The following is a 24,575-nucleotide window of genomic DNA, read 5'->3' as shown; positions in this document are numbered from 1 at the left end:
TTGTCCTGTGTTCTCCACGCCTCCAGCTCTCCCTCTCACCCATCTTGCTTCAATCCTACCCCCCTAGGATCGGACCGCTCATCCCTGGGCACGGGATTTCTGCCAGCCTCTGGGCCCTGCCGGCCAAACACATCTTCCGGCCTGTGCCAGGCCAGCCAGGGCACAGTGGCTTAATCTTCAACCAGTTTTTGTCTTACTCGACAGATGTTGCCCAAGCCCTTGGGTAGAAGGGTCACCTGCCTCCTGTGGGGTCCACGGGTTGGGGCAGGACGGAAAGGGGAGGGGGCATGTTTGCCATGGACGGTCCTGAAGCAGCTTTTCTTAACATCTGAAAAATAAGAGTCAAAAGGAATTTCCAGAGGGTGATGGCCAGAAGTGGCCAGTTCACCAAGGTTGGTCAGATGTGAGCCCTCCTGCACGCGTGGTCTGGCACCAGGAGACCTGGGCTAGGGGAGAATGTGTGGGCGCTGCTTCTCCTCCGCAGGCCAGCCCCGTGGTGCTTGAAACGTCCTATGGAGTGAATCCCATCGAATCACAGGTCGGGGTGGAGAGTGCAGCGGGGAGGTGAATGGGGAAATGGGAATGCCAGGTTGATTTCCTCTATAGCAGTAATCAGAGCAACAGTGAGAAGTTAATTCTTGTCTAGAACTTTCTCTTTGCAGACCTCTGTTCTGAATGCTTTACAAAAAAAGTAAACTCATTTATTCTTCAAGACAAGGCAATGCGTGTGGGGGTGTCTCAGACGGGGAACACAGATGAGGCTTAAGGCCACAGAGTTATTCAAATGGGGAGCTGGGATTTCAACTCAGTGGCTGGGCGCCGGGGTCCACACTCACGACCGTGATCATGACAGGCGTGACTGGCTTGCACAGCAGCTGTGGTCTTCTGAGCCTGTCCCCTGACCCTGGGCCACTCAAGCCCACAGTGACTTCGGCGGAGATCTAAACCCATCCTTAGGGAGAGGAGCAAACTGGAGCTCAGAAAGGCCAGGTGACTGGTTTGCAGTCACACACAGTGGCTGGGGCTGGGGCAGGAGTGGGGTTTGTATTCCTGAATCTGCTTTCTCCCCAGTACCCTTGGTGCTTGCTGCTGATGTGAATACCTGATGTTGCCAGGCAGACTTCCCCCGCATTTCTTATTCTAAACAGTACCAGCCGTGAGTCCATCTAGCTAGCTTCTCTGTTTGCCTGGGGGCCTGGGATTTTGGGGAGGGTCTATCCATCTATCTCTCTGCCACCCATCCCACCAACAAACGTTTCCTGAGTGCCTACCTTGTGCCAGGCACTGTTTTCAGGCTGGAGCTGCAGGGTTCTTTTCTGCCAAGTACCGGGGCTTCTGGAAGGCAGGTGAGGATGCAGTGGGCATGGAACCACAGGACTGAGAGGATTAGATGCTATCTAGTCAAATCCTGCTCTTTCTCAGGTGAGGAAACTAAGGCCTTGAGATTCTTTTCTACTCTAATCCATTTTTAAAATTGTGGTTTGTTTCACTTAGCATAAGGATGCTCAAGGATGAAACCTCAATATTCACTCATGTTGTAGCTTGTGTCAGAATGTCCTTCCTTTTTAAGGCTGCATAATATTCCATTGTGTATATATGCCACATTTCACTTATTCATTCACCTGTCGGTGGACACTTGGGTTATTTCCACATGTTAGTTACTGTGAATAATGCTGCTATGATCGTAGGTGTATAAATAACTCTCCAAGTCCCTGCTTTCGGTTCTTTTGGGTATGTACCCAGACGTGGAACTGCTGGACTATATAGTAATTCTGTTTTTGATATTTTTTTTTTGGAGGAATCACCATACTGTTTTCCATAGTGGTCATACCACTTTATATACCCACCAGTAGTGCACAAAGGTTCTAATTTCTCCACATCCTCCCTCATACTGTTTTATTTTATGTTTTTCTTTAATTTAATTTTTAGTAGTAGCCATTCTAATGGACATGAGGTGGTGGCCCTGAGATTTTCAAATGACTTTCTCAAGGTGCACCTGTATCAGATCTGGGGTGAGGAGGTTGGCAGGGAAGCACCTAGAGCCCTTTAGCCCCCGTGCTGCCGTCTTGCTGTCCATCAGGGAGAGTGGCCAGCATTTGCTTTAGTTCATTTGAACTCCCTGCCCTTATGCGTTTCATCCAAGGGCACTGAGCCCCTGGGTAGCCATCTTTGGGAGATTCTGGAAAATGGAGCAATGTCAGGAGAGATGAGCCCAAGAGAGACTTGACTCTCAAAGGAGAAGGCAAACTCTGAGCACTGCATTCCAAATAGGATTCCCAGAGTGATGAGGGAAGCTGGAAACCCCAATTTGTGCGCCTCCTAGGCTGCTTAGTTCGGAGAGGGAGAGTAAAGGCAGGCTCAGAATGGGAGTGAGTGTGTTGAAGGACACCCTGGCTTACTTCGTGTGGCTCTCCAAAGTCGAACCTTGTAGGTGGAGGTTCTCATAAAGAGGAGGAGACATGGATGTAAAGGAGAATTTTCTAACACCTACAATGGCCCATCGGGGCTGTCTGTCACTGGAACACATCATACTCACTGATGCCTATTAGGATGCAGATGGGAGGTCCCCTCTCTGGGAGGTGCTTGGGTGGAGTCCTCAGGGCCCTCTTAGGCCCTGCCCTTAGGCGGGGCTGTGGAGGGATATGGTTGCATGAATGTGCTGACCACCTCTCCTTTGATCCCCACTGGGAGAAGCTCCAGTTGGGTGAAGGGGGATCCTGTGGGGACCCTGTTCAGTGGGGAAGAGAGAGAGAACTCTATTGTGGAAATGAATTAGTGCCCGACTCGGGGGTTCTGACCAGAGGCAGCCTTGGGGTCCAGGGAAGGCAGCAATCCATCTGTGCTACGCTGGTTGAGGCGTCTGCCTCCTCTTCCAAGTCCAGTTTAAGACCTGAGCAAATGGAAGAGAGGAGGGAAGGAAAGAGGGCCTTCCCGAAGGTGGCAGAGCTAAAACAGAGATGGGGTAGAGCCTTGGACAAATTATCAAGTCTGATGGGGCCAGAGCAAATCCAGAGCCCTTGCTAGGGGAAAGAGGGTGCCAGGAAATCTTGTTCACCTTGGTGGCCGTGGCTGAGTGCTGGTGAGAATAGACAGAGAGTGGGAATGGAGGCAGGAGGCAGCGTGGCACGGTGGTGGGCAGTGAGGAGATGGGAGCAGAGCCTGCCAGTAGAGGAGGGGAGAGGGCAATGGAGTCCACTCGAGGAAAGAGGGGCCAGATAAGGGAGGAATCCAGAAGCCGGGTTGGGGAACTTGAACTCAATGAACCACGCGTTAAGGGCCATTGTGGGTCCTTGAGTGGGAAAGTGACCCAAAGTGGGGTTTGAGAGCGGGAGTCTGCTGCCAGCTGTGGGGTGTGGCTTGGTGGCGAGAGGTTTGCCAGGAGAAGGGCCAGGGGGACCAGATGAGGCTGGTGCAGGTGCTCAGTGTTGGGTGGAGTATTTGGGCAAGGGCAGACAGAGGGGCGTGGAGGAAGGGTCCAGGAAGCACAGAATCCCAGGGCCCTGGCTGAGGGGTGGAACAGTGTTCGTGGGGAGTGTGGCAGGAGGGGGCGAGAAATATTCCAGCCTGGCTCAAGGCCAGCCTGGTGGGCGTGTGTGAGCAGGACAGGGTGGGGGGTGGGGGTCCAAAGTTACCCAACTTCAGCAGCCGGGAGTTGGGTGCTGAGTCCCTTGGGGTGGTTTGAGTGGGGAGCTGAAGACAGGAGTGGGCTTGCCCAGGCCTCTCCCTGGGGGTGCAGGGAAAATCAGGCATCACATTCCATTTAATCACATCCAGCCTGTTTTTTCACTCTGGTGGCTTCAGCCTGCCCGGGAGAGAATGTGGCCCCTGGAGCAACATCATCCAAACATTCATGGGGCGCAGGCTGCTGCTGCCCTCCCTCCAGCCCCTTGCCCTCCGTGGTGATGCTCCCACCTCTGGGATGTGGGAAATCACATGGAGTGAGGAGTGAACATGGACTTTGAGGTGTAGATCTGAGCTAGTATGGAGCTGGCTAATCTCCCTGGAAAATGTTTCTTCATTTGCCAAGAGGGATTCAAAGTGCCCCTCTGCTACCCTTGCTGCACGTGTTTTTGTTATTACCACGTTGCTGGTCCCCCGACCCCCGCTGGCTGTGGGGTTGGTCTGTGATGTGCCTGCTGGCCATGCTCCCTCTAAGTGCCCCATAAATGGAGCTTCCCTGCCCTTCCCTGCCCTTCCTTGTTGCTTTCAGTCCTCTCTCTTCATCTGTTTAGGGTTCTATTTTGGGAACAAGTGAGCCTGGAATAACGTGCTCTGGATCCTGGGACAGAGGACATCCCAGCCCCCACCGGCCCCACCACCAGTGCCCTTCCCCTTCTGATAGGCAGTGCTGCCCTGACCTCACAGTTCAAGTCCCTCATGGCAGTTGCTGTGATGTCATGGGGTCTTTTTTGGCCTGAAAACTGCCTGGATTCCAGGCCTCCCAGGGGGCAAGAGTAGGGAGAGCTGGAGAGGTGGAAGTGGGGAGGGTGTGAGGAATTTCTGGACGGAATGTTCCTCCGGAGGCTGAGTCCGCATTCTGCGCTGGCCCCCCTCCCCCTAGTCCAGGGCTTGGGCACCTCCCCCCACCCGCTATGGCCCTCTGCCTTTTCCTTCCTCCAAAACAGCAGCCCACAGATAGATTTTTTTCCCCCAGCCCACCCTCTCTGCAGGCTACCAACGTGTCCCACCGTGTGAACCTCCAGCTCTCATCCCAGCCACCCCAACCTCCATAGGACAGCCCCTCCTCGGGCCCACATCATTGGGGGTGGGTATGCATGGAGAGGGCAGGCGTATCTTTTTTTGGAAAAAAAAAATCGAGGAAAGGATGTGCAGCTTCCCTTATCCACCCTGTGGTTCACAACCCCTCACATTCAGGAAGCTCTCTCTGGTGTCCGACTCCAGTCTCTCCTACTGCAGCCTGTTTCCTCCTCTTCCTCTGGAAGTGTATTGAAGAAGTCTCTTCCTCCTGAGGACCTGAGACAATTAGTCTTTAAGCTGCAGAAAGCTTGTTCCCAATAGGAGGGCAGTTGATTAAGAGTAAGTGGAATTGAAGGTCATGGCCAGGAGAGGAGACAGCATAAGGGGGATGTAAGGAGCAAAACCAGCTCTCCTACCTGCCAGCTGTGTAATCTTGGCCATGTTATTTAATTTCTTGGCCCCTCAGTTTCCTCACCTGTAAAATGGGGTAACCCTGTGAACATTATGAGGACTGATGATCATGAAAGCGAAGAGGCCCATATTAAGCCCAGGGCATCATTAGTACCTGTTGAGTAATTATTATGATTGCAGTAACATTATGAAAAGGCACCTGCAGACCAGGGCAAGGAAGAGGTAAGGCAAATGGGGACCCTAGGGTGCAAAATTGGAGGGGGTATCACTCTCAGGGTTGCGCACCCTGACGCTGAATGCCTCCTTAAATTTTTTGCCCTGAAAGCCTGAGTCTTGTCCCTGCCTTGCTGTGGACTCCCCGATTTGAGACTCTAGAGCAGGAAGATCCATGGAGAGCAAAGCCTTGCTGTCAAGTGGCACCAGGTCCAAACCTTGAGCTGGATTTGAGTTGTCCTGCCTAGAGGCTGGGGCATTCTGGAAGACCCTCGCGGCGCAATGAGTCAGCTGACCTCAGCTCTGGAAAGTCCGAGGTCCTTAAGATCCAGAGTTTGTCCTGGGATTGGGCAGTGGGTGGGGCCTGGCGGGGGTGGGGTGCCATCTTTGTTTGGGCTCCATCTTCTTCGTCTTTCTGCAGCTGAGCCTGTGTGTGGAGGAAGAACAGAGACTGCCAGGAGCTACCCAACTAACCCTGCCTGCAGGCTGGCTGGGGACAGGCTGGGGGTCAGTGAGTGAGTTCATTGGTGGGCTTTACTGGGTGCCAGCCTGAGCCTGCCATGAACCTCACTGTGCGAGGCTGGGCGGGTTATACCTACACCTCTCTGCACCTCAGTTTTCCCATCTGTGAAATGGGGAGGGAGCAGCTGGTGTCTGAGTTTTCCCTCAGAGCTGATGTTCTGAGGAGTGGTGTGCAAGGATGGGGTGTGTGTGTGTGTGTGTGTTTGTGTGTTGTGTGCTGAAGGTAGGGTGACAGCTGAGGCCTAGTGGGTCTCTGCCAGCCATTGAGCTCTGGGGCTGTGGCCTCAGGAGACCACAGCCCTGATGGTCTGGGAGCTTCCCTGGAGCATACCCAAACCTCCCTGCAGGGCCTGGGGCGGGGTGACCTCAGGGGAGACCCCCCCAAACCCGGCCCTCCTGTTACCAATTCTCTTTCCCAGTAGCCCCAGAGTTGGCAGTGCCTGGGAAACAGAGAAGCAGGACTTCAATCCCAGGAGGACTGGGGTGGAGGGGAGGGGCGGGGAGTGCAGCTTGCAGGCTGGGCGGTGTTTGCAAACACTGCAGGAAAACACTGGGTGTTTAAGTCCGAAGGGGTTTTTGGAAATTTTTAGTTCTTCAGAATCCTCACCACCAGTACATTGAAGGCAAGCATCTGATGGCCGGCCTCCAGCTGGCACGGGGATGGGATGGGGGCTGACGGGCTGGTGCTCAGATGATTGCTGGCAGGGAGAGAAGTTTCTTTTGCACTGCTGAGGCCTGTGGTTTCTAATATTGACTCCTTGGTCTGCACTGTGCCAGACCCAGGAGGGGCGGGGCAGGAGGGTCAAGGTGGGGCAGGGTGGGGTGGGGTGTCTGGGAGAGGGCCTGGCCCTGGGCGTGTGCGGGTGGAGATGATAAATAACAGCTCCCATTTACTGAGAGCGTCCTAAGTGTCAGGCCCTCTTCTAAGTGCTTTCTGTGCTTCATCTCACTTGCTTCTCACAAAATAAGGCCTTGCAGTCTTGCCAAAGAGCAGCAAGGATAAAGTGACCTACCTAAGGTCACAGAATTGGTAGCAGAGGGAGTCAGGACAAGGCCTGGCCATCTGTAGCCAATGCTGTTGGCTTAGGCTAGTGGTTTTCAAAATGTCATCCCTGGACCCGGAAACCTGTTAGAAATGCACATTTTCAGGTCCCTCCATCCTCTGCTGGATCCCACCCGGTAGGGAGGGCCCAGCTATATGTGTGTCTGTCAACAGTCCTCTAGGCGATTGGAAATTTGAGACCCCCGGCTCTCACTCTGCTCTGCCTAGAGTTGGGGTCTCTTGGGAGACTCCCCAGAGCAGGGCGAGGAGCTCTTAAGGGCTTGTAATGGGCCTGGGACAGGTACTCTGTCTCCAGTTTCTCCATCCCACCTAATTTCTGTCTTTCTGACCCTCCCTATCTAGGGAGGCTGGTGACTGTGAAGAGGGAGGGTTTTGGAGCTGGGAGATCTGGGTTCAGATCTCAGTTGTGCTGTGTAGACTCTGTGCACAGAAGGTTCCTGCAGGCCTTCTCCTCCCCACAGGAGGCCAGAGCAGCTCCAAGAGGAGGCAACTGGGCTGCCCTGCCTCGCCGAGGGGTCTCCACCTGAGCATCCTAGAACCCTGGACCAGAAGAGACAGGCGGCAGGGTGTGGTCAGAGGGCTGGGGTGGGCTGGCACTGTTTCAGAGCACTCCCCTGGGTGTGGCTAGGTGGTGGTTGGAGGCTGGGGGAGACCCTGGTCCCAGTTGTCAGGTAGCTCCTAGGGCTCAGTCTAGGGCAGGGATCCCCAGGGGTTTCCGGGAGGCTCATTTTCCCCCTGCCCAGTGGCCTGCGGCTCAGGATTGTGGGATCTGGGGGCGGCTGGGTGAGGATTAGGATGGGGCTGGGAAGGGGCAGAATGTGGCATCTTTACTCCCCCTCCAGAGCCATCCTCAGACTCCAGGTGGGCCAGCCTAGCGGGGCTGAGGGAGGCTGGCTGATGTGCCTCCCCACCTCCTACTCTGTTCTGGACCCCGTCCTCCCTCAACCGTCCCAAGCTGCCTTGACCCTGAACTACACAGGAGGTTTCATCCACCTGGAGAGAAGTTTTGGCCTCAGCCTCCCGTCTTCCCAGCAGGAGGGGTGAAGTCTGGGCCCCTTTCATACAGAGCATGACTGCCTTTGGCTCAGCCCACTTCCTTCCTCCATGCCCATCTTGGCCCACTTCTCCTTCCAGATGCCAGGGCCTTTGAGGTCATTCTGTCCATCCCCCTGTCTTCAGACATGAGCAGCTCACCCTTAGGTCCCAGGGATTGGATTGGGCGGATGCTCCTCATTTTGAAACGCACTGTCTTAACCTGGTCTACACTCATCTCGGCAAAGGCTTGTTTCCATGACCTTGACAGCTGTGCTCACGCCTCCTTGTAGGACCCAAGGGCCCTTCTAACTGAGCTGGGAACGGAGGCCTGGAGACTGTGGCCAGGAGCTGGCCCTGGCACGGGGAGTTTCTCTCTGGTGATCGGGAGTCTGAGGAGCTCACGTTTCAAGATGCCTTTAGTAGGAAGCACTTCTGTTGGTCTGAGCAAGGGAAGGATGGCACCGGGGTGAGGGACAGCCCAGTCCACAGGCGTTTATTGATGGCCCGCTCCACATAAACCGCAGTCCCCAGCATGAGGGACATGGCAACTGAGTTGGTAAAAATGCTGCTTTGACTCTGTTTCAGAGGCAGGGTGCATAAGAGTCGTAAGTAAAACAATAGTTGGAGAATTAGACATCTTCCCATGATGAGATTATTCATACCCTGAAGACCAAATAAGTGGCACAGATCCTGGAGGTCCAAGGTGTGAGAGAGAGCCCCCTCTTGCGGGGGTGTTCAGGGAGGGCTTCATGGAGGAGGAAAAGAGAGGAAGCAGTTCTACAAACAAAGGCTTGGATGTGGGAATAGCAAGGGGTCTGGATGGAGCAGAGCTTTTGGGCATGAAAGCAGGTCTGTGAGGGGGCTGGGCCACTGGTGGGGGTGGCCCTTGAAAGGCCACTGAAGAGAGGACGCTGGCAGGCCCCTCACCCAGGGCTGCTGCAGTTTGATACAGAGCACGAAGTGTAGAGACCCAAGATGGGGTTCTAACCCGTTGTCCTTCTTTGTAGTCGGTGACTTTGGGCCACTCATCTAATTTCTCCTTATTTGTAAAGTGGGGCTCAAAGCTAGTAATGTAGCTACCTCACTGAGTTCTTGTGAATAAATGAAACGGTCAATGTAGGTGCGCTTACCTGGTGTGTGGGAACAAGAGTAACTTACTTGCTCCTTGCTCCTTTTTGGCTGTCTGAGTTATTGGCCTTGGTGAGGTGTGTCCAGCTGGATGGTTCGAGTACTAATAGGACAGTTTGTCATTTTCCAAACTCTGCCCCCCAAGCTTGGGGTCAGCGCATCTGTCTGAGTCTTGGCTGGCGCCATCGCCGTGCCTCAGGACGCTTTCTGCCCATCACAGCCACTGGCCCTGGGGAGAGAGCCAACCTGGGGAGGTTTGCCCTGAGGCCTCATGCTGTTTCTCCTTCTGCCCACAGCCCGTCAACACTGAGAGCGCTCCAAAGAATGTAGTGGACACGGTGAGTGATGGTGGGGGGGAGGGGGGGGCGGGGTGGCCGGAAAGCAGAAGGAGGATTGGGAGGAAAGTGAACAGATGTGTTTGGGGACACTCTTCTGGAGTAGATTTGGGGAACTTGAGGGAAGGGTGGGGACATGAATGACGTTGGGAGCCGGACATCTGACCATCCCCTTGTGTGTTTGGAAATGGACTGCAGAGGAACTAGGCTGGGGGAGAGGGAGAGGCCAGTGGTTAAATGTGGACTTCTTTATTAAATATGTAGAATGTGAGAAAGCCAGGCAGATCTTTCCAAACCCATCTCCCTGACTTAGCAGAGAGACACTTTCCTCAAGGCTGCGTGGAGGAGGCAGGGAAGGAAGTGAGTGAGTCCAGCAGAGGGAAAACTGAGGCTGACAGCTGAGAGGCATCTCTTGGCCATGGCCAGCATGGAATAATGGGCTTGGAGACTGAGGACTTGGGTTTACAGCCTAACTACTCCAAGGTTCTATTTGTGTGACTGTAGGCAAGTCATGAACCTGTCTGTGCCTCAGTTTCATCATCTGCAAAATGGGAATAGTAATAATGTCCCCGAGGAGAGGTCAGGAGACACAAATGGAGGGTGTGATTAGCTCTGAGGAGCCTTTAGTGGACAAAAAGATTCTACGCAAACAGCCGAGCCCCTTGCCAGGCCCTTCTGCCAAGCTCCTAACCCGACCACTGCCACACCCAACTGGATAAAGACCTGGTAACTTTTGGTGACTTTCCTTGATCCCCCTCTCTGACTGCCTTTTCTTTGTCTCCAGGGAGAAGGAGCCTTCCGGGGTGGAAGCACACGGAAAAGCCTTGAGGAAGAGGTCAGTATAGGCAGGAGGAGGACAAAGATGCGGCCGGGCCCCTGGTGCCTGAGGTGGGGGGTGGACCATGTCCCACACTTTTGTTTGGTGGGGCCTCCCCTTAAGGCCCGCTTTCCAGAAGGGCAGGCAGGGGTTGCTCAGCTCAATTACTGAGCCAGGAGAGGGGCTGGGAGGGTGAGCAGGCCCCATTACTTGGGTACTAGATCCCAGTCTTAGCTTCAGCCTCCAGCTCAGCTGGATCCGGAGCTCATTTGCCATCACTTAGGCGGACTCAGTGCTGCAGGGTGGGAGGAAGGAGAGAGGGGGCCTGCTGTGCTGTGCGAGGCCTGGCTGGGTGGTGAGCAGTCACCAAGGTAAGGACCAGGGGAAGGGGCAACGCCGCAGCAGGAGGAACTAAGGGCGGAGATGAAGAGGGACTCCCGGGATCTTAGAGGGAATCGCAGGCTCTGCTTCTCTGGAGAGAGGAGGCTTTGAAAATGTCCTAAATGCTGCTGGTTCAGGAGGAAGCTGGAAGATGGTTGATCTCTCAGGACTCCTCCTGCCCTGCGGTTTTGGTGGAGGGTGATGGGCAAATTCCTTACGTGGAAGGACCTCAAGGAAGGCAAGAGGAGCTCTTCCGGGACCCCGCTTCCAGCTGTGCTCGTGTCTGGGCTCGTTTTCACAACCCCAGGGGCAGAGGCCCGGCCAAGTTGGGCCTTTCTCTTTCTTCCCCGCCCTTCTCTGACAGTTTGCCCCTCTGCTGGCCTCTCCATCCTCGCCTGCCCTGATCTGCAGAGGAACAGGGAGTGGTTTTGGCGGTTGGCACGGGGGGAGCTGTTGATGGCATGAGGCCCTATCATCTGACAGCTGCCTGACCCACGGCAGGGAGGGCCTCAAAGGAAGGTACTGGGCTCCCGCGGGCAGCCACACTTCTGTGGTGAGCCTGCCGCTGCCGCCACATTGCCCAGGGGCAGCCCTGCACAGCCAGCCCTGCGAGGTGGAGGTGTCCCAGGGGCTACACAGAGCCCCTCCAGGAGGAGCAGGACAATGCCTCTCAAATTAGTGGGGAAGGCTCTGTTCAAGGTATGCATGGGTCCTGTGGGCACGGAGTACCCATGCTGGTGTGGGACCCTTGTCCGAGTTTGTGATGTTTCTGGGGCTGGGGTGCAGGGAAGAAATTAATTTTTGTGTACCTACTACTAAGGATTAACTAGCTTAATGTACACAAGGTGTATAATATGTGCTCAATAAAAATGGGAGCCATTCTTCTTATTGTTATTTTGGCTAAGGGCCAGGAGCTGGGCTGGGTCTTTTTTTGATCCTCATGACATCCCACTGTGGCAGATGCTGAGACCCCATTTTATAGATGAGGAAACAGAGGCTTGGAGGGGTTCACTGACTCGATAAATGTCTTCTCCATCCCATCCCGGGACGGCTGCCTGGATCTGGTGTTTCCAGGACTCTTGATCTTTGGCCAAGGGACAGGGTGACGGCGTGTGAACCAAGCCATTTAGCCAATGATCTGGACACTCTTATAAGCTGAATCCTAGAGCAGTTGTTCCCCGCAACCCCAGCCTCGGCCAGACAGATTTTACAAGGTAAAGCTGCAGCAAAAGAGACTGAAGTCAGACATCATGAAGAACTTTTTGGCACGAGGATATGTGTGACCTTGATCCTGGGAGAGAAAGAGATTGCTGTTTAGTTGGGATTAGGGGTGTGTGGTTTTTTGTTTTTTAAGGAAAAAGTTCTGTTGATCTGGGATGAAAGTGGGTATGTCTGTGTGTCAGCAGTGGGTAAGGATGCCGTCTTGTCTGGATATGGGAGAAGGGACATGATGAGTTTTGCTCTCGTTCATCTAAAGTTGTTCATGAAAGACTAAGCGAGTGAGCAGATTCCAGAATGGTCTGGATACCGCAGAGGAGGAGAGAAAACCTCTCCTGAGGTTCCCAAACACCTGTCCCGGGCTGAGTGATCCCAGGGTCACCGAGTCGGTCCCCTGCCCATCCACAGGTCTTTCCTGCCATCTGCCCGGGGTGAGAAGACCACTTTTCAGGGCAGCATGGTTGCTGCCCTGGGCCTGCTGCTGTGATAATAATGTGCCTGTTTGTTGGGCTGCTTTCCTGTCTCTGGCCTGCCGCCCAGGACTCACAGGGCAGGAATGGCTGTTTTCCTCTGACGGGGTTGGTGTGTAGCAGCGTTTGTGGATGGTGTGCTGTGTCGCACTTTGTTTTGGAAAAATCCAGGCTGGTGGGCAGGAAGGAGAGAGGAAGGGGTGTGGCTGGAGGGGCTGGTGCGGAGGGGAGGGTGTGGTTACAGCCCCCAGAGGAGACATAGGGATGGGGAAGGGCCCTTGACGTAGATTGGTCACTGATCTCTGGCTGCTTGACATGGCTCCTGGCGTTGCTTCCAGACCCTCCTCCCAACTGTGCCCCCTGGGGACTTGGGCTCAGGAAACAGCTTTTCTTTTGGTCCAGAGCTGTAGTGTTTGGTCTGTGGACCTCAAAGGAAGGCAAGACTCTTCCCACACAGTCATTGCTCCAAACCAACCCCGCCCAGATCCTGGGGTTCCCACTCTTGCTGCGTGGTGGTGGGAGAGGAAGAGAGCAAAAAACGGAGCCGAGGGTCATAGATCTTGAGCTGCTCAGGAGTGTCTGAGCGGTGGTCAGCAGCTCCCACCTGCAGTGAGGACTAAGGCCAACAGAGTTGGCCTAATCTGCAGCAGGAAGGGCGAGGGTTAGATACCAGGAGGAACTGCCTGATAGTAAGAGAAGTAAGACACCGTTTCGGGAAGGCTGTGGAATTTCCTTACACAGTGTCCTGTAAGCAAAGGAGAGACTTGTTTCCTAGGGAGCTGGATCAAAAGTCCTATTATTGGTCCCTGTCTTGGGAGGGCCAGGGAGGAAGTTCAAACCATGTGGGTAAAGGGCTTTGAAAGTCTTGGAGAGGGAAAGAATGGGATTACCGGCAGACAGAGAGCTAGTTTTCTTTATAAAATAAAATCTTTGGAGTACTCTGTAAAGCCTCCGGTAGTTTCTCCCAGAGGCTCTAAGTGGAAAGGGTCAATTACATGCGATTGTGTTGTACCCATTTTACATATTGGTCAAAGAGACCAAGCGGCTGCTTCTCACACTGGCTGCGTGGATGAGTATCTTCCTTTGCAGAATATAAGCTCTCTGAGGTCGGGGGCCTCAAGCACAGCCAGTGGACTCAGTGAAGTTCACTACATGAGGGAATGCATGCAATGATGGGGAGGAGAGGGGACTGCATCCCTCTTGAAAAAGGCCTGTGTAATGAGGCACGCAGCGGAAGGCTGTCTCCAGCCCTGTGTGTGTGAGGTCACTGTGTTTCTTGAAGCGTTTTATGTTGCTCACATCCCCCTCCCTGCCCCCCAGCCCTTTTGTGGTTCTCTGTTCTCCCTGTGACTCTGTGTCCACCAGCGCTCAAACAGGTTACCTGTGCAAGTCTGCTTTCTGCCAGCGAGCGTCACATGCCCGAAAACTTTGCAGAAAACAGGAAGCCCTGTCAGTTAGAAGGCGGCCCAGTGATTCATCAGGGGATGACCGTCCAGCTGTTCGTCCCTGTCCTCCACGCTGGGGTCACTGTCCAAGGCAGCTTCCTCCCGTTTCCCTTCCCCGGCTGGCCCAGCGGAGCAGAGCCGGCTTGGACTTTGTCTTATCACCTCTGGAGGCGGCATGGCCAGACTCTGTTAGGGCCAAGTTTTTATTTATCTTCCCTGGCTTTTTTGGGGTGGGGAGGCTGAGGAATGTGGAATGTTGTAACATTGGGAAGGGGGGTGGAGAAACGGGAGCTGGCTCTCTGGCCCTGCTCATCCTCCTTACCCCTGTGCCCGTGGAGGCTCCCGGCTCCCCTCAGCTCCCCCGTCCCCTTGCCAAGCCTGGCTCAATATCCCATTGTCTCCCTGCAGCTCCCTGGGCCTGGCCCTGTGATCCTGGCCACACCTCCAGCCTTGGCTCTGGTTGTGGCTTCCAGTTGTTAGAAGCAGCTGTGGTGGCCTCCTCCAAACAGGGCTATGGATCAGCAGCAGACGGAACCCGAGGGGCTATTTATAGCAGGGTGGCCCTGGGGCCTGGAGCGGGGCCTAGGGCCTGGGGAGGTTCAGCGGCTCCTCATCAGGGGCCAGTGAAACGGAGACGGATGAAGTGTGGGGTTTCTGCGTTCCTCTGGGTGGGTAGTTTTGGAACAGCCCGGTTTGGGTCTTGAAAACCAAACACAACTCAACCCCTCCTTACCGCCCACCTCCAACCCCCCACGCCTGACTCATGCAAACCCGAGTCCTCAGGGCCAGGAGAGCTGTGGAGACAGAGAAACTTTCCGCCCCGACAGTCCCACTTGGCTGTTTCCTCCTGCTGCTGCCTCCAAGGCTGAGCTGTTCAGAGCTGGGCGGCAGCCCAGGCGGAGGGGACTCTGGCCACAGCCTTCTTACGGGAGGCTGGATGGAGGGGCCTCCTCTTAGTGGGACTGCCCTGGCTTTGGGCTCAGCTGGGAGCTGGGCCATGGAGCCCACCCACCCCTGCCTCGTAGGCGCTGCTGGACCTGGAGAGGGCTGAAGGGGGCTTCTCTTCTTGCGGCCCCAGTGGTCCAGCCCGAAGTCAAGGTGAATCCTGCCAGTCATCACTGTGGGGGTGAGTTACTGTGGCCTTGGTTTCTCCTCTCCTTGGTGGGATTGTGGTCCTGCCTCCTCTGAGACGTGAATGCGTATTGGTGGTCAGGAAAGGCTGGTTCTGGGGAGTCTCAGGGATGTTTGGAAGGTGCCAGTGGGCTCAGAGAGCTCTGCCTGAGTCTGGGAATCTACCAGTTGGTGTCTGATTTGCGTCGAGTGAGGTGGCTGAAAGGATGGGTGGCAGCTGGTGATGCTGGATTTTGATTTTCTGTAGAGGTGAATGTTTGGTTATATCTCTGACTCCCTTTTTAATTGTCCTTGATGTAATAACGGTACCAACATCTAAGTGCCTTCTGGGCACAGTTCTTTTTGATCTTCAAACAACCCCATAAGGATTGTCCCGTCTTACACGTGACATTTCAGAGGCTCAGAGCGTTAAGGAATGCAAGGCTGCCCAGCAGGATGCTGTGGGACTCTGACCCTGTGCTTTCATCACTGAGCCATTGGGATGTCCTGGGATATACTGGACACCAGCTTGGGTTCCTTGGCCTAATTTTGTACAAGTTGATAACCCTGGGAAGGGGAGCGAGTGAATGGGGGGTGGTGACAGATGCTGGGCAGTGGGTCCTTAGGAGTGTGATTTGCTGCCTAGCACTGGTCTTGGTTACTGCCAACCATGCCTGATTTCTTCTTGCCTCAAAACTTTTGATAGAATGAGCCGGTGTTGCTGCTTTAAAGGAGAGAGGCGTGTGGGCTGCTGGTGGTCGGAGGAGAAATGTTCAGAGCTAGGCAGAGGGTGGCCAGCACGCTCATCTTTCCTTCTTTCATGCTTGCGATCTCTATTCTCCACTTGGGGTTGCTATTCCGATGTCCAGCGAATCAAGATGAAATGGGTTTCCATCAGTTTAGTGACAGTTTTATTGAGCGTGGACTCAGCGGAGATAGCAGGTGTGGTGCATTTCTCAGCATTTGGGATTTCCTCCTTGTCTGGGGAAGGAAAGCCTTCCCCTAGGGAGGCTCGCAAGCACACGGGCACACTCACGTGGGATTGGCATTGATTGCTTTTGGCTTTGGGTTGCTGTGTTGCTGGGGCTTTAGGGTGCCTGGGCTGGAATTCTGGCAGAGGTAGGAGAGGAGAATCTGTTTGCCCATGGTCCTGACTGCTCCCATGGACAGCTCTCTGCTGCAGTCTTGCTGTCCTGCTGGCCTCCTCCCTAATGCTACTTCTCTTCTCTCTTTCCCAGGGCTCCACCAGAGTCACGCCAAGTGTCCAGCCCCATCCCCAGCCCATCAGGTATGCCTACTGCGGGTCAAGGGGTAAGGGTACAGGCAGTGAGGTCGCTGTGGGTGTTCTTCACAAGTCATGCCTTTCGGTCTCCGAGACTGAAGTCACAAAGCCACTGGTAGGGAGCATGGGCAGACATGAAAGCCGCAGGGAGAGGATGCAGGTCGATGCTGCTGGGAAGCATCATGTTTTGCATTCTAGCTCGAAGCCAGGCTTTGTGTTGGATTCTTTATTGACCAGCATGATCCTATCAAGCCCCTGCAACAGCCCTACAAGATAAGTATTTTATTCCCATTTGGCAGATGAGGAAACTGAGTCTCAAAAAGATGAGGTGACTTGTTAAATGTCACAGAACCACCAAGAGGCAGCTCTGGGGTTTGCACTCAGTCCTGGCTGGCATCGAGGCCCCTGCTAAACCCTGTTCCTCTCCATGGGCAGAGGTTTCTGATGTTGGAGGGTCATTTATAAAAGGAAGGTTCTCTATCTGGCTGGGCTGGGGGAAGGAGATGCACAGGGGACTCAGTGCCTTGCTCATCCATGATCTCTTTTTCCTGCGCCAGCTTCTCTAATTTTCCAGCTGGGGCGCTTCCCTCTCTGCCTCCCCTTCAACCCCGAGGCTTCCGAGATGAGTGAGAATCTGGCCCTAGGGATATGGAGCCCCAGCGAGAGAGGGCCTGGAATGTAGCTGAAGCTCCCAGTGGGTTATAGTTCAGGCTCCAGCTGTCCACAGAGACTGGAGGGCCCCTTTAGAGGATCCCCTTCTCTTGTAAGCTGAGAGTCATTGTGGGGTGGGTGGGTGAAGAATGTAATGCTAAGGTTGTCCAGGTGGGGGCGCGGTTCTGCCTTTAGTAGGAACCCCACTCCCAAAGGCTGCAGTGAGAAGCTTGCTTTAGGGATGAGGAATGGCTGAGAGGTCAAATTCAAAGTGGACTCCCAGCCGACTGACCCCTGCTCCCTGCCATTGCCACCACAGAGAAGCCGTTCATCACCCTTGGCTCCCCTTTCTCCAAGCCCCGTCTACACAGTTGGGCTCAGAGCTAACCCTTCTGGATTCTGCCCTGGTTTCAGCATCCCATGGCTGCACTGTCCAGTGCCACCGTGTCACACTGAAACACCTCTGTGGTATTCCTCCTGCCGCCCCTCTAGTCTCAACTTTACCCCACTCTAGTGAAAGGTTATCAAAATGAACTGTGAGTGTTGCTCACCTTGGAGAGAGGGGGGAAGCAGGACACTAGGAGGCTGGTGATGGGGTAGGAAGGGGAGGGTGTGAGGTGCCCCCACAATGGAATGCCAATGTCCCCATTTCCCCTTCCTGTCAGGCCCCCAGTGGTACCCTGGACCCTCCCTGGAAGGGAAGCTGGGTGAGGTATAAAGGAGCCCCCACCTCCCCTCACCCAGTGCCCAGCCCAGGGGGCTCCCCACCTCTCCGAGGAGCTCAGATGGTGCTGGGATGTCTGGGGGCCACCTGCCACCACAGCACACCCTCTGCTTCCTGGGCCCTTAGAAATCAGGGCAGTCAGTGGCAGGAAGCTGCCCTGGGAGGTGGTGGGAGCTGCCAGAGGTGGGGAGACAGGCCAGGGAACAAAGGGCAGGAGTCGGCCTGCCTCCGGGGAGGGCTGGAATGTGTGCTGTGGTCTGGCTTACCTGGAACCCAGGTGAGCGTGTCACCTGAGCTGCCCCTTCCCCTGAGGGACCTCCCCGCCCACTCCACAGCTCGGAGCAAGGGGAGGGCAACAGAAGACTCAGCTCTGGGATGCGAGAGCACCCAGTTCAGGCTCTCCTTTCTCTTCTGGAGCTGTCCCTGTGTCCTTCGAGAAGCTTCTGCCAGACCAGGTGGCCATGATATATTGGGAGGCTGAGCTGGACTCCTGGGTTCCTGGCTGCTTCTGGCTCTGACTCTGAACTCTGGGATTACAGGCTGAAGGCAATACCAACAGGACAGATGAGCACCTAGGACTGGTGTCATCACTCCTCTGTTCTGAGATGGCCTGAGATCCTGGCCAGCTCCTGTCCAGCCCTGTTCTCTCCGGCACTCCCAGACTGGCCTTGCTGGCCACACTGGCCTTGCCAGGGGAAGTCTCTGGCCGTGGCTGTGGGTCAGGGAGCAGCCAAGCCCCTGGGTTAGATTTGGGGGCCATGTCTGATGTGTTGAGGGTGCAGATACCCTGTCCTTGTCCTGGGGCCCTGGATCCTGGTCTGGAACCCCTCTGCCTGCTGTCTCCCCAGAAACATGAGCGTGAGCCGGACCATGGAGGACAGCTGTGAGCTGGACCTGGTGTACGTCACCGAGAGGATCATCGCTGTCTCCTTCCCCAGCACAGCCAACGAGGAGAACTTCCGGAGCAACCTCCGCGAGGTGGCCCAGATGCTCAAGTCCAAACATGGAGGCAACTACCTGGTGAGGACGAAGCGTCTAGCCTGCTGGCCTGGTGCCCCCACCCTTTCTGCTTGCCACCTCCTCCTGCTGGTGTCCCGACCCACCTGCCCCTGAGCCAGCTCTTCTTCCCTTCCTGCTCCTGCCCTTGGCCCCGGGTGTCTCTCGTGGCCTGAGTCTTCACTCACTCACCAGCCCAGCTCTACTGTAAGGGGTGTATCTACAGCTGGGATGCAGCACCTGGAGCCAAGTTGTGTGTGTGTGTGTGTATGTGGGGTGTGTGTACGTGTATGTGGCGTGTGTGTATATATATATGTATGTGTGTTGACCAGGAGGAGAGAACAGCAATAAACACTCACGTTATTGAGTGTGATGAGCCAGGCCCTGTTCCAGCTCCTTTCCGTACATTTAAACTTCACGACAGCAGTAGGAAGCAGGTTTTGTATGAGCACGGAGGGATGGGGTATCTGCCTAAGGTCCCAGCGTCAGCGAGTGGCAGGAATGTGACACTGTCAGTGCCTCTGAGAAGTCTCAGGGCAGGGTTGTGGCAGAGTGTGTCTGAAGGGACCTTGGGTTGCTAACACTGGGATCGTACCTGGCACAGGAGACTCACCTAACCAGTGTGGAGGAAGTGGCCCCGTGGTCTCTGATGTCAGAAAGGCTGGCCTGGGGGATGGGCCCTGTCCTGGCCCCAGAGGAGGGAGCAATCCACTTTACAGGGAGGTATGTGTGGGCTGGACCCGCGGACCAGATGGGCCACCGTGAGGAGCTGTCCTGGGATGTCTGAGCAAAGACGGGGTGTGAGGCTGTATTAGGTCCCAGGGCCACAGTAAGAAATTACCACAAATTAGGTGGCTTAAAACAACAAGATTTACTTTTTCACAGTTCTGGAAGCTAGAAGTCCAAATCGAGGCATCAGCAGGGCTGTGCTCCCTCTAAATCCTACAGCAGGGGCCCTGCCTTGCCTCTTCCTATCTTCTGGTGGCTCCTGGTGGTTCTTGGTGACCCTGGGCTTGTAGTGGCATCGCTCCAGTCTCTGCGTCTATCATCACATGACCTTTCTTTCCTGTGTCTCTGTGTGTCCTCTCCTCGTCTTATAAGGACACTAGTCATTGGATTTAGGGCCCACCCTAAATCCAGGGTGATCTCATCTCCAGATCCTTAACTACTTACATCAGCAAAGGATCTACTTCCAAATAAGGTCACATTCTGAAGTTCCGGGTGAATGTGAATTTTTGTGGGACACTATTCAGCCCTCTACAGAGGTCCATCCATCAATTCTGTTGGGCATTCTGGCTTTAGGGGGAGGGTATAGCTCAGTGGTAGAGCGCCTGCTTTGCATGCACAAGGTCTTGGGTTCAATCCCCAGTACTTCCATCAAAAAATAAATAAACCTTATTACCTCCCCCCAAAAAGAAAAAAATTGAAAAAAAAAAAAAAAAGAGCCTGGCTTTAAACATCAGAAAGTTCTGGGTTGGAATGCTGGCTCTGCTTTTACTATCTGATCTTGGCCCTTAGCTGCACTAAGAATTAAAATTTCCATCTGTAAAATGGGTCTAATAACCCTCCCTACCTCTGTGGTTGCTGAGAGAATTAAGGCAGCTGTTAGACGTAAAGTCTTAGTACGGCCTGGCAGGCTGCAGACACTCAAGTGGTGTCTGTTTTTAGCAGCATAAGGTATGTTCCATCTAAGATCCTGCCAGATTTCAGGAGTCAGGAATCTGTAGGTCTCTGCTGTCCTTCACATTCCAGACCCTGTGGTCTTCTTCTCTCCCCAGAGACATCACAGGGGTCTTTGAATTTCCCAGGCCATGAGGTGGATATGGGGAGTTGCTGGGAGAGGGGTGTCAAGGGTCTGAGAGGGCCCACCCAGCGTGGGTTTCACTCTTGGATGGAGGGTGTCCGACCACAGAGCAGTTGCATCTTCGTGGGGTGAGCTAAAGTCAATGTGTGAAGTGAAAACCAGAGATGGCCTGATACTTATCATTTGATACCATTGGATTCCACTTAGGGTGGGGAGATGCCCACCTTGAGGGTGGCACAAGGGACCCAAGACAGGTCGATTTCCTCCTCGTCTTCAGTTCAGGACGTCTGCTCCCCCAGGGGAGTGGCTCGGTATGTCTCCCTCTTTATCCTGATAACCTGTAGTTGAGTTCCTGTTGGTCAGTGTGTGTCTGATGGGATGCATGTATGCTCACGTATGGGTAGAATTTCCAGTAGGAAAGAGAGAGAGAGAGAGAGAAGGAAAGAGAGAATGCCAGCCTTCTCTCAATCTCCTCCTTTTCCTCCTTCTAGCTTTTCAACCTCTCCGAGCGGAGACCTGACATCACGAAGCTCCACGCCAAGGTGAGCCCATGGCTGCTTGGGGGTGGGGGCTTCTCCCTGCCTGGATGGGAGGAACAGATGGGCCCCCTCTCCCTGAGGTTCCCACATGAACATCTTGGGGAAAGTGCTGCGACAATTTGCAAAGCCTGTTCAAAGTTACAGTGCCGTCTGCTATGCGAAAAATAGAAGAGAATGTGTTTATTGTTTGTGTACTACAAAATAGAGAAAGCAAAGCTCAATACGGTGCTCTTCACCCCGGTCTGCCCCCTGCGGTGCACACTGGGGCTGGAGCTATGAGATGTTTAGTCTTATTGAAAAGTATCCTGGATTTAAACTGGCTGGGAATCGCCAATGCAGACTTCCTCCAGCCAGCCTCCTTTCACTTGCGATTCAGTGGGCTGTGTGTGGGGCTTAGCATGGACGTCTGCTCTGGACCCTGGATTCTGGTACCTGTCACTGTGTGACCTTGAGTGGGCGGCAGACTTCTCTGGGTATCAGTTTGCACCTCTGAAAGTGGACAGGCTGGATTAGATGTGCTCCCTGGGCCCTTCTTGACACAGGTTTTCTCTGACTTTAAAGTTCTGTGAATTAAGAAAAGTTTGAAGGAGCCTGATGTCTGCTAGTCAGGTCTGTTGTCTGTTCCCTTCAGACCTCTTTCCGCTGACCTGAAAACTTGATGGTTTGTGTGTCCGGGGCCTGGAAAAGAGCTATGAATAGCCCTTCACCCTTCCTTCTTCCTCCCTGAGCCAGGTCTCAGGGTTATCTGTGGGAGGAGAGGTTGGGAACAATGCTAGGGGGTGTTCTGAGGTCAAAGTGATGTACAAGGGACCTAGGGGCCATCAGCTCTAAGCCTTTGCCTTATGCATGTATGAGAAGCTGGGGCTGGGGAAGGGGCCGTGACTGGCCTGAGGTCGCACAGCCAGCCAGTGTCAGCCAAAACTCAGGCGCAGGGTCTCTGGTCCCGGGCCAGCATCCTTTGCCTCTGCATCCCTTCCTCCCAGCTGGGTTGATGGTTAAGGCAGGAACTGAGGCCCTGCTGCTGGTGCCACCACTTGGGTAATGGCACGAGGCATGTGTGCTGGCCCCTGCTCCACCCCTGTCGTTGACGCTCTGGGTTCTGCCACTTCTCTCTCATGGCTCGGGCCACAGGTACTGGAATTTGGCTGGCCCGACCTGCACACCCCAGCACTGGAGAAGATCTGCAGTGTCTGCAAGGCCATGGACACCTGGCTCAACGCAGACCCCCACAATGTCGTCGTTCTACACAACAAGGTCAGAGCCGGGGCTACAGGATGAGTGTGTGTGCGCATGCACATGCGCACACATGCACACACACCCACACATGTGTGACTATATCCTTGGATGAGTGCATGTACCTGCCCGTTTCATTGACTGTATGAACACGCAGGTTTATGTGTGTGTATTCTCCTCCTTGAGGAGAATAGATTCTGTCCCGGGCGCCCCCAAGAAGTGCGGGGTAGCAGCTTGACGGTTCCTCGGGCATGGTGGATGATCAGCTGTGTTTCTTCTCTTTGACGCTCAGCCCTCACCTGCTTCTGCCCTTCTCCTGTTCTCCCTTGGACCACCCCCTTCTCTCCAGCCCCCGCCCCCGCTTTTCTTCAAGGTTCTGGATGGGCTCCGGGGCAGGAGGGCCAGTGTTAAAAGTAAAGGCTTTTGTGTTTCGGGGCTTTTTCAGGGAAACCGAGGCAGGATAGGTGTTGTGATCGCAGCTTACATGCACTACAGCAACATTTCTGCCAGGTAAGGGGGCCCTGAATATCGCCAGCAGGAATCCCCTCCCCTCTCCACCTATCTAGAAGTTATGCACGCCTCTGCCTCTGGCCAGCAGGGGCCTCTTCCCACGTAGGTATTTTGCAGCAAGAATAGAACGCAACCAATGGATGAGTCCCATGCTGATTCGGGTTTGCAGAAGGGCAGAGGGATTGGTCCCTTCATTTAGCCATTTGACGGGGGTGGTGGGACAGCCCCTGTGCAGACTGTGCTAGGTGCTGGGGATAGAGCAGGGGGCAAGGCCAGGCCCCGGCCCTCATGAATGTTCAATAAGTAAACGAATATGTCAGTAAGAGCAGGTGACAAGTGCTGTGCAGAACGGAGACCAGAGCAAGATTGTGGGGAGGGGAGGCCTCTTGAGGAGGTGGAATTTGAGCAGAGACTGGAATCAAGTGAGGGGAAGTGGGAAGGACTGGGTCATATACAGCCTCTGGGCCAGGGAAGAGGGGGAGCGGGGAGGGGTGGTGCTGGGGGCCTGGGACCTTCCAGGCAGAGAAGAGAGGATGCAAGGAACTGGCGTGTTTGGAGCCAAGTAGGTGAGGGGACGAGAAGTAGTAGGAAGTGAAGCTGGGAGCGGGCGGAGCCTGGGGGGCCTTGTAGCCCTTGATCAGGATGTTGGAGTTTATTCTAAGAAGGATGGGACTTCATTGCTGAGTTAAGAATGGAGGAGCTGCGTGATCTGTCCTTTCATTTTAAAATCTCTTTGAGGATAGGTAGAATGTTCTATGGAGAGTTTGATAATAGGATGGTAGTTTTATGACTTTAAGAAACCCGACCTGGCCTAATCTTTGCTTAATGGTGAACATTTCCTATGCACCTACTGTGTGCCCACATGTGCCAAGCTCTTTACAGATGTTATCTCACTCGATTGCCATAACAACCGTCAAGTAAGGCCCGATTATTACCTGATTTGACAGGAAGGGAAAGTCAGGTTTAAGAAGGTTAAGTAACTTGCCCCAAAGTGCAGGGCTACTAAGTAAGTGGTGGACTTGAGATGGGCTCCCAGGCTGCCTGGCTCCAAGGCCCCCATGCTGAGTACATTCTGGGGCAGTCCTTTCCTGAAAGCATCTCAGGACAGGGTGGCTGGAGGGCTCTGCGGGGCAGGGGTCTGGGGACAAGGGGCTCTTGGACATGGAAGCTGGCTCCTCTGACCACCTGTCTCTCCCCACAGTGCTGACCAGGCCCTGGACCGATTTGCAATGAAGCGGTTCTACGAGGATAAGATTGTCCCCATAGGTCAACCGTCCCAGAGAAGGTGGGTGGCCAGGGTTCTCGGCCTGGTGCACACTTGTCTGTGTGCGCTCACTGTATGTGGGGACTAGTCTTGTGTGCTCATGGGGGTGGAACAGCATGCCCAGGTTGAGGGTGTGCCAAGCACACGTGTCCAGGTGCCAGCCTAGAGGGGCGTGAGCTCAGGGTCATGGTTGAGCCCGTGTGCAACTGTGTGTGCCCGCAGGGGGTTCCAGAGGCTGGTGCAAGACAGCAGCGGGGCCATCAGTGGGAGAGGTGCAAGAAGGCAGCTTGTATAAGAAAGGCAATGCCATTCAGGGTTGCTTCCATATTTAGGTGGGTCTACAGGAGCCTGACATCACTGCCACCTCCCCTAAGGAGGTCACAGACGCTCATGATAAGGGTCACCTTTAGCTAGGAGAGCTTTACAGTTTTACAGAGGGCTCTTAACCACGTGATCCACAACAGCCCAAACAGGAAGCAGGACAGGGATGGATTTCTTCATTCATCTGGCAAATTTTGGGTCCTCTAGTGCGTTCAAAGTGCTAGAGGTATCTAGTCGGACAGGACAAAGTCTTTTGCCTTTGGTGAGCTGACATTCTATTGAGAAAGATGGACATTACACAAGTGAATGAACCATCAAGGTCATTTTGGACAGTGAGAAGTGCTTTGATGTGGAAAAACCAAAACAGAACATGATGGGCTGGAGAGTAATGGGGGTGGGTGTGAG

General features: G+C 54.4%; 1 protein-coding gene and 1 non-coding gene across 17 annotated transcripts in view; both read left to right on the top strand.

Moving 5' to 3' along the window:
* TNS1 (tensin 1) overlaps positions 1-24,575 on the top strand; it is a 216,275-nt gene that overhangs the window by 107,703 nt on the left and 83,997 nt on the right. For 14 of the 16 annotated variants that reach the window (XM_072961624.1, XM_072961616.1, XM_072961623.1 and 11 more), the window contains 8 exons: positions 9,367-9,408; positions 10,190-10,240; positions 16,085-16,134; positions 18,352-18,523; positions 20,795-20,845; positions 21,974-22,096; positions 22,521-22,585; positions 23,787-23,870. In XM_072961624.1, coding sequence (XP_072817725.1) covers positions 18,356-18,523; positions 20,795-20,845; positions 21,974-22,096; positions 22,521-22,585; positions 23,787-23,870 — 491 coding nt within the window. In that variant the 5' untranslated portion in view covers positions 9,367-9,408; positions 10,190-10,240; positions 16,085-16,134; positions 18,352-18,355. Of the gene's footprint in view, positions 1-9,366; positions 9,409-10,189; positions 10,241-11,185; positions 11,303-14,531; positions 14,863-16,084; positions 16,135-18,351; positions 18,524-20,794; positions 20,846-21,973; positions 22,097-22,520; positions 22,586-23,786; positions 23,871-24,575 lie in introns of those variants that run through there. The other 2 variants (XM_072961626.1, XM_072961620.1) reach the window with 2 other exon arrangements.
* Positions 19,804-19,876, top strand: TRNAA-UGC (transfer RNA alanine (anticodon UGC)). The gene has a single exon. It is a non-coding gene; the product is annotated as a tRNA-Ala (tRNA).

The sequence above is a fragment of the Vicugna pacos genome, chromosome 5, assembly GCF_048564905.1.
Source record: "Vicugna pacos chromosome 5, VicPac4, whole genome shotgun sequence".
Taxonomy (NCBI): domain Eukaryota; kingdom Metazoa; phylum Chordata; class Mammalia; order Artiodactyla; family Camelidae; genus Vicugna; species Vicugna pacos.
The sequence above is the reverse complement of the archived record's forward strand: the minus strand, read 5'-3'. Positions and strand labels throughout refer to the sequence as shown.